This window comes from Leptidea sinapis, chromosome 2 (assembly GCF_905404315.1).
Source record: "Leptidea sinapis chromosome 2, ilLepSina1.1, whole genome shotgun sequence".
Lineage (NCBI taxonomy): Eukaryota > Metazoa > Arthropoda > Insecta > Lepidoptera > Pieridae > Leptidea > Leptidea sinapis.
Window position 1 is genome coordinate 17732012 of NC_066266.1, and position 9010 is coordinate 17741021.

General features: G+C 36.2%; 1 protein-coding gene across 1 annotated transcript; it reads left to right on the forward strand.

Annotated features, from left to right (window-relative positions):
* The first annotated feature begins 3391 nt into the window (after positions 1-3391).
* On the forward strand, positions 3392-5413 carry LOC126973249 (juvenile hormone esterase-like). The gene is made up of 3 exons (XM_050820458.1): positions 3392-3409; positions 3725-5001; positions 5244-5413. The coding sequence occupies exons 1-3, from the start codon at positions 3392-3394 to the stop codon at positions 5398-5400; spliced, it is 1452 nt and encodes a 483-aa protein (XP_050676415.1). The 3' UTR covers positions 5401-5413.
* The last annotated feature ends 3597 nt before the right edge of the window (positions 5414-9010 follow it).

Here is a 9010-nt window from a genome sequence, read left to right on the forward strand (position 1 = left end):
AATTTCATGAGAATCGGTCAAACCGTTTCGAAGGAGTTTAACTACAAACACCGCGACATTTTATATATTAGATTGTCATCTTTCAACATTCAGAACCATATTAAAGTTTAAATATTTGGTGTGTAAGTGTAAAAATGATATATTTATGAATTTTTTATAATCCATTTCAAACTTCTGCCTACTTATCTGATCGTTATTAGATGTGGCGTTCAGGTAGATTCTCTTGGACGTCACGGGTTATCCTGCTTAAAATCGGCAGGCCGTATCAGTCATCACGCAAGCATTAATGTAGTCATCCGCAGAGCATTTGCCGCTTTTAATATACCAGCTGTTTTAGAGCCAAATGCTATTACCCGCCGCGATGGCAAGCGTCCTGATTGAATGACGCTGGTGGCTTGGGCACAGGGAAGGGCGCTGGTGTGGGACATGACTTGCGTCGACACTCTGGCTCCTTCGACGGCAAGCGTCGCAAATATGTTGTTCTCAGTGAGTCATACATCTTTGTGCCGTTTGGTGTCCAGACACTTGGCCCGTGGGGCCCAGAGGCGCGGAGAATGTATAAAATATTATCTTCGCGCCTCAATAAGGCTACTGGAAACCCAAGCGCTGGCAGCTATCTCGGTAAACGGATCAGCCTAGTTATCCAACGCGAAAATGCTGCCAGTATTCTTGGTACGCTTCCACGTAATGATAGTTTTAATTTTATGTAGTCATAGTATTAAAAATATACTGCTTTTTGTGTACTATCTACACGTAAATGATTGTATAACATGTTTTAATTATTACTTAATTTGAACCACTAAACCATTATACCTATCACAACTTTTATCTAACTTTTGATTGTCACGTTCTTCATTGTACAAACATGCATTATTACATATTACTATCAGATTTCAATGTAAAGTGTAAAGTTAATAAATTTAGCAATGTCACTGTGTCATAATTAATGTTTTAATATAAATACGTAAATAACAAAGCGATGGCACTAAGATTTCGGATTTCGAGCGCATTTGTTTTTTAATTTGTTACCTTCAAGGCTTTTGGCCAATACCGTTTAAAATTTAATGTCGTTATGGCAAAATTTTATCTAATCGCAATTTTTGTTTTCTTAGATTCAGTATTTGCTTTAGAAAATTCATTGATTGTTCAAACTAAACAAGGAAAAGTTGAGGGAAGCCTGTCACCTACTGGGCTGTTTTATGAATTTTTGGCCATAAGATATGGTGTTCCTGTAAGATTTCGGGTAAGGTTTATTTTAAAATGTCTATATTTAATCATCTTAAATATGTACTTCCAGGATTTCAGGTAAGTACTGTAACGAGTGAGTCCTCCGTCACACGCGGGATCGTTGTTCAATAAAACATCTTTTCTTCTTTGAATGCATATATTCTTCTATTATCTCTTTATAATAAAATTACTATTAATTTATTATAAATTATTAGGCCGAAGTCCGACCCTTCTTACTTTACTTCATTCTCTATTCTCTCTCGTTAATCGATTGTCTTCTCATCCGCGTCAATATTTTAAATTAGAATTAAATATCATTCTTTTACCTTACAGCCAACCAATAGAACAATGAGTTCTTATATGCGGATAAGAACTCCTTGTTACAATACTTACAAAATTTATAAGAAAATTTCGAATATTAGTTTGTCTCAACGTCAAAATCACTTAGTGTGTACTAAGTGAATAAAAGTATTCCATTCATCGATTTTGTCGTTAGGAATTTCTGAAAGAGACGGCAACACCCCTGTGATTGATCGCCGGTGATCACTTAACATCAGATAAGAGATTCGTACGCTTGTTTGTCCTTTATTTCCATAAAAAGGAGTACTATGAGAGGTATTGATCAATAATTTGACATTTTACACCGCTGGGAGGCTCCTTTGCACAGGATGCCGGCTGGATTATGGGTACCATAACGGCGCCTATTTCTGCCGTGAAGCAATAATCATTATTGTGTTTTAGTCTGAAGGGCGCCATAGCTAGTGAAATTACTGAGCAAATGAGACTTAACATTATATGTCTCAAGGTGACGAGTGCAATTGCAGTGCCGCTCAGAATTTTTGGGTTTTCAAGAATCCTGATTTGCACTGCATTGTAATGGGCAGGTTATATCAAATATCACCAGCTTAACGCCCTGCTCGTCTCGTTCCTTATTTTATATTTTTTTTATATGATCTGTGCAAAATATCACAAAATGATCTAGGAGGTAACTTTTTTTATTTTACTTAAACCATGTTTTATAAGTTACTTTTACTGGTCCAATTTTGCATCCTCTGTACAGAGATATAAAAAGCGCATTAATATCAACTGTAATAGCAGTATATTACCATAGGACATAATTTAACGTGAAATTATTTAACTCAAACTATTTTTCGTGTTTTCATAATAATATAATTTTATTGCATACATAATATATTATACCTTAAACTAAATTTAATCTGAGATATTATAAATGGCTCTGTAGCGATTCTTAACTGTAGATTATCTAAACGATGAGACAGCCTGAGACTAGATTATGATTGTTTTAGCAATTAAGTACATAATTTCATACATAACGCTTGATATTCAGCAAAATACGGAGACATCACCAATAATAAAATAAAATAAAAACTAATTAGATTAAACGCTCCAGTAAAAAGAACATTTCATATTAAATATTGTCAAAAATGTTTAGAACACCTGATATATATTTTATTCTACCACTAAACTAAGGTCACTGCCCTGAACTTGGCATATTGCTACAGCTGTGCGGCGACTCAAATAAAAAGGGCGGGGCGAGACCACACTGTTATCCTTCGACTAAAAAATGAAGATAATTCACTGAATTTAATCGTCTAAATTCAGAACTTACCAATTGGGTGAGCGGCACTGCATTGTAATTCTAGTCCTGCTCGTCTAATCCCGTATTTTCTTAAAATTTAAACGACACGCCGATATCGAGTTAAAAGCCGACATTTCTCTTGTTCGATTGATCGAATTTCCGAGCTCTTGAACGAGCAGAGACTTACGACCGTTTCCAATATTCAGTCTATCTCTTACTTAAGATAAAAATCGTAACTATCGTTGACTTTTCTGCCCCAATTAACTTATCGACGTTAACTCACCTTATCCGTACACGCTGTCTGTCAATGGGCGACGTATAGCTTACCAGTGATAGAAGTTTTTATGGAAATTGCAATTTACGCGTCCCAATATAAGGCGTTAAAATGACTTATCGGGTATATTGGGACAGCTTCAGATTATTGACAGTAGAAGGTAGCAATTTATCTCTATCTGTAGTAGTATATTGGAAACCGCCGTAAATGTGATTAAAACGTCGTTTGTCGTGAGTTCACTTCCGCGTGTAAACGTGGCGGTTATCATTAAGCCAAACGGCCATGTGACGATGGCAAGAAGCCTGGAAGTATAGGATCGATTCCCTCTCACCTTGGTAACATAGCAGCAACAGCGAAATCTGTAGTGAAGAAAATATAGATAACTTGGTTGTGGTTTGAAGAGGTCCGTAAGTAAGTAACCCTCTTGAGATGAGATGATGTGCAAGAACCTTTTAAAACAAACTAAAACTCTGACACGTTTTTCAGAGTATAAGTTAGGCCATTCAAGAGACAACGCTGCCAGTTGCTTGGGCACCATACCTGCAGTGTTTATATTATATTACTTTATTTATAATTTTATATGTTGAAAGTCAAAAAATTAAAATATTTGTTCTTCGTTACAGGCACCGCAGCCTCCACCATCGTTCACAAATATCTACAAAGCAGACAACCAAGCAGTGTTGTGTCCACAATTCGAAACATACGACCCTCTTGGAGTTTCCAGTGACAATGAAGACTGCCTTATCCTTAACGTCTTCACTCCAACATTCGTCAATACCACTTGCCCTGTCATGGTTTTCCTACATGGAGGCGATTTCGGCGTAGGATCCTCTTCACCTATCTTCTACGGGCCCCAATACCTCATCAGCCACGGAGTGATAGTGGTAACAGTAAACTACCGACTTAATGCTTATGGTTTTCTCAATCTGGGTATTCCTGAGGCTCCTGGAAATGCTGGGCTAAAGGATATCAGAGCAGCTTTGAGATGGGTTCAAGAAAATATCGGTTACTTCAAAGGAGACCCAGATAATGTAACAGTATTTGGACAAGGCAGTGGTGGTATAGCAGCAATATACCTCACAATGTCTGAGAGTACTAAAGGACTGTTCCATAAGATCATATCAGAGAGTGGGGCGCCATTCTCCCCTCGATCTTTCGATCATGAGCCTTTAGCAACTGCTAGTCAAGTTGCCAAATCTTTAAGCCTGAAAACATTAGACCCAAAAGCACTGTTGAAGCTCTATTCCGAAACCCCAGTTGCTAAAGTAGAAGAAGCTATTGAGAAGCAGATGCACGCAAAATCTGTCTTTCTCCCATCCGTAGAAGAAGTATTCGATGACGAAGAACCTTTCCTAACTGACACTCCATTCAATATCTTGACGAAAAACACAGGTTTCTTTCCAGTTCCAGCGATTGTTGGCATCAATACCGTAGAAGGTTTATCCAGCATTTTGGATTACAACACTGTCAGTAGTCAAATGGATAGAATAGCCAATGAAGATTTCTCAACTTTAGACCAAAAGAACTTTATTGTACCGTACGATGAAAAGAAAGAATTCAGAACATTGCTCAAAGAAACCTTTTTTACGAATATAACATCTGATGAAGCGATAGTTGGTGGTTTAATAAACTTGAACACAGATTTCTGCTATTCGGGACCTATGTATCTCTTTTCAGAACTCTACGCGAATCATAGCGATATATACCAGTACATTTTTAGCTATGTTGGCAACAGGAATCTCGGTAGAATCCTGACAAATGCTAGTATAGATGCGACCGGTAATACAGACGAGTTGTTTTATATCTTCGAACTAGACAGACTTCCCTTGATCATGGATGAGAATGATGCCAGAATTGTGACCTTCATGACAATGATGTGGACCAATTTCGCGAAGTACGGGTGAGTTCTGGGATCATAATTTTATTTTTTAATAGAACTTGAAACACATTTTGATATCCTATGTTCTGTTAAACAAATCTTGCACTATCACACACTTATTCCCACGTATTACCAAAACTATGGTATAATCAAAGGTATATCTCAAATGTTGACAGAGCTCTTGTGATTTCACTGGCGTTAATTCGTTTATCCATCCATTATTCTTTTCTTTTTATGCTAATATTTTCTGTATTTTACTATAGTTCTCCAACACCAGACACTACAGAAGGATCCTGGCTACCGTATCCTCATCAGCTAGCGATTAGCTTGGAGCCCCAGTACGTCGCGCCTCTAACGCCTGAGAGAACGGAGTTTTGGCGCACACTCTTTTTCAAATATGGCGCCGAGATTACTAATTGACATTTTCTTTGACAGCAGCTGTCAGATAATTATTTATTTCTTGTTTTAATAAAATTAAATAAATAAATTCTGTAACAATGATTTTTTATGTGATACCACAGAGTAGGGACAAAAACATAGTCCAAATGATTGGGAAACTGAAGTGGCAGTGGGCAGGGCACATAGTTTGACGGACAGATCGCCGTTGGGGCAGTAATTGCTCGAATGGCAACCACGTACCGGAAGACGCAGTGTTGGTAGGCCCCTCATAAGATAGACCGACGATCTGGTCAAGAACGCCGAAATACGTTGGATTAAATGGATGAGGGCAGCGCAGGACCCGACGTCGTAGAAATCTTTGGGTGAGGCCTAGGTCCAGCAGTGGAAGTCTTCCGGCTGATGATGATGATTAGATCGTGTATGACACAAGGCGCTCCTCTCAAAACTTCCATCATTTGGATTTCCTGACAGTGCAAGTGGACCTCCAGCTTCCTTACTGGGTGCAGCATACGGGGTGTTGTCAACGGTTATTGCTCGAACCCATATAATGTTTCTTCTGCATATCAATGATAGTTGAACACCTCCAACATACATAGCTATGCAGACGACAGCACCGGTGATGCCGTATACACGGGTCATGCAAGTCTCTCTCGGAAAATCGTCGAACAGTGCCCGAAGAAAGTCGTGTCTTCTACCAAGTCCTCTCTTGAGAAGGTCGCGGAATGGTGTAAAATGAATAAATATACCCCACAGAAGAGTTCGCCCACGGCTTTGACTTCAACTCTTTATATATTATAAAACACCTTCTTTAACGTTTACACTTCGAACAAAATAATAGATAGAAAAGGATTTTGACCGATAATAACCGTTAAATTTTAATAGGTTTGGTTCGGCCTTGTCGGCATTACCACATTGTATACATTCCCGGATCCTCTGTAGCCGGTAGTCGTAAAATAGATTTATATGTTTTTTAGTTATTAGTTTAACTGTATTGGTTCTGTTAGAATCCTAAAATTTTAAATTAGGCACTGAAGAAAAAATACAAGAAATTTTCACTTACATATTTTTATTTAAAAAATCTAACAAAGTTCAATAATAAAATATGAAAACATACAACAATTAGATATTGCGCGTGCAAAAATATTAATTCTACGTTAAATGTTGACTTAATATTAAATTTAACAAAGATTTTATTTACAATTGAGGCCCATTTCAAGATGGTCGATTTCGAAACTACTTACAATATAAAATACATATAGGTTAGGACTAGAGTTGCCAACCCTGCTGTTTAATATAGTATGCTACTAGATTATTATTAGAATTAGAGGCCCGACTACTTTATTTATATAAAAAAGTGTATAGCAGGTGAAACTATTATATTTGCATCTCTTCCACAATAGTTATTTATGCAACTGTTGTGTAATAAGGGGTATTAAAACACGAATGTGGTTTATAATAGTATCACATTAGTGTGATATCCTATTTATCAACAGTTGCATACAAGACTTTATCTACGCCCATAATATGAATCCTCTATGAAAGATTCTGAAACAGTTAGCTTACTGCTAACATAAAAAAAGCCAGTCCTAGTTATCATTACAACGACCAAACGAGTGTTGTAATATTGTACTGAATTTCATTACAACACTCGTTTGGATGATGTAATGGTTATTAGGACATTGGGTGTTTTAATGTTGGCGATAAGCTAACTGTTTTAGAATCTTTAATAGAGAATTTAAAGCATTGGTGTAAATAAAAGCCATTATTGAATAGCTGAAGTTAAATATTTTCTGTTTCTAAACTGAATAACAGTATATATTAATAATAGTGTTGCAACTAGACACTACTGCAGTTGAGGAATGGCAACAAGTTCTCAGTGATGCAGATTACAAAAATATTTTAAAAATAATATCATTTCTTCTCTCAATTCAGGCAACAGCCGCCTATACAGAATGTAGGTATATATAAGAAATGATGAGAAAAGCGCAATAGAGCCAGGCTAACATTAATTAAAGGTGGCTACATAATGATATTTTGTTTTGGCGAAAAGACTTAATTCTGCAGCATACGCGGTTAAAAAGATTAGACAATTAACTGACATAGATACGGCGCGACTTGTATACTTTAGTTACTTCCATAGTATTGTGTCCTATGGTATTTGCTATGGGGCAACGTTGCCGATATTATTACAATATTTCTGCTACAGAAGAGGGCTATTCTCGCTATTTATAACCTAGGCCCTAAAGAATCACTGAGAGCAAAATTCAAAGAAAATTAACATCTTGACTGTTGCTTCTCAATACATTCTTGATAATGTAATGTATGTTTATAGGCACTTAAGTGAATTTGATAGAAACTGTCACAACCATAATTTTAACACCGGGAACAGACATAAACTTACAATGCCTACTACTCGACTAAGTCGAGTTAGTAAGTGTTTCGTGGGGCGATGTATATGCTTTTACAACAAGATCCCACAAAATGTTCAAAACAAAAGTATTACGACATTCAATAGAATTGTTAAAAAACGTTTGTATGGTTAAGGTTACTATAACATAAATTACTTTCTTAATGATACCACAGATTGGGAATGGAGCGACCGCCCTCAGGATATAAATAATAAGTTTAATTGCACAACATTACTTTGTAAATATATTTTATTGATGAAAAAAAAAGCCCGCTGAGTTTGTTGCGCCCATTCTTCTCAGGGCTGAGGCATTCGTTTTGAAATGGGTGGTAGTTTTTGATTTTCAAATAAGTGATGTCACGTCCTATTTGGAATAAAATAACTTGAATTTGTAATTAAAATTAAAATTGGTAAAATAGCTATGAGGAATTATTAAAAATAAAAGTTTATTAATAAAGGCTTGAAGTAGCATAAAATATTACTTTAAGAAATAAACTAGATATACCTTTTTTGGGAACCAACTATATTTTATTTTCATCTTTTCGTTATCTTTTATGTTTCGTGGGTAACAATTTTAAAACTACTATTTTTGACCGCCATAGAGATGGCAGCTCTTGTTAGGACTGACAAGATATAAATACATAAACTGAGTTCACCAATATGGACGCTTATTAAAGGGCGAAAGCTTTTTAGAAAAGCAGATTATATAGTGTGTTAACGTTAATTTGACTAGGCGATTATACTAGAACTATAACAAATATAGCCGACTCATATAGCCGAATGTTTAGAGACCTTGACTACTAAGCTAGAGGTTCCGGGTTCGAATCCCGGTAGGTGCAAGCATTTATGTGATGATATATATATCCCTATTGTTATAATGAAATTGTTTCACACTGGAACTGTCAAGCCGTGCGTCACTAAATTCTCTCATAGAAAGAAGTCCATACTAAACAAATATTGAAAAAAAAAAAAAATGGGTCCCAAATCGAATTAAAAACTGTCCTATCTCTCAAGTTGAACTAAACTGCACTCCATAGTAATCCTCATTAAAATACGTTCATTAGTTTAGGAGTCCATCGCGGACAAACAACGTGTCACGTAATTTATATATATTAAGATTATATATTATTATATTATAAAAAACCTTAAACTGATATAGAAACAACGTTAACTTATCAGTAAAATGACATCAATAACTTTTAAAAATAAAATCACCGCCGCCGA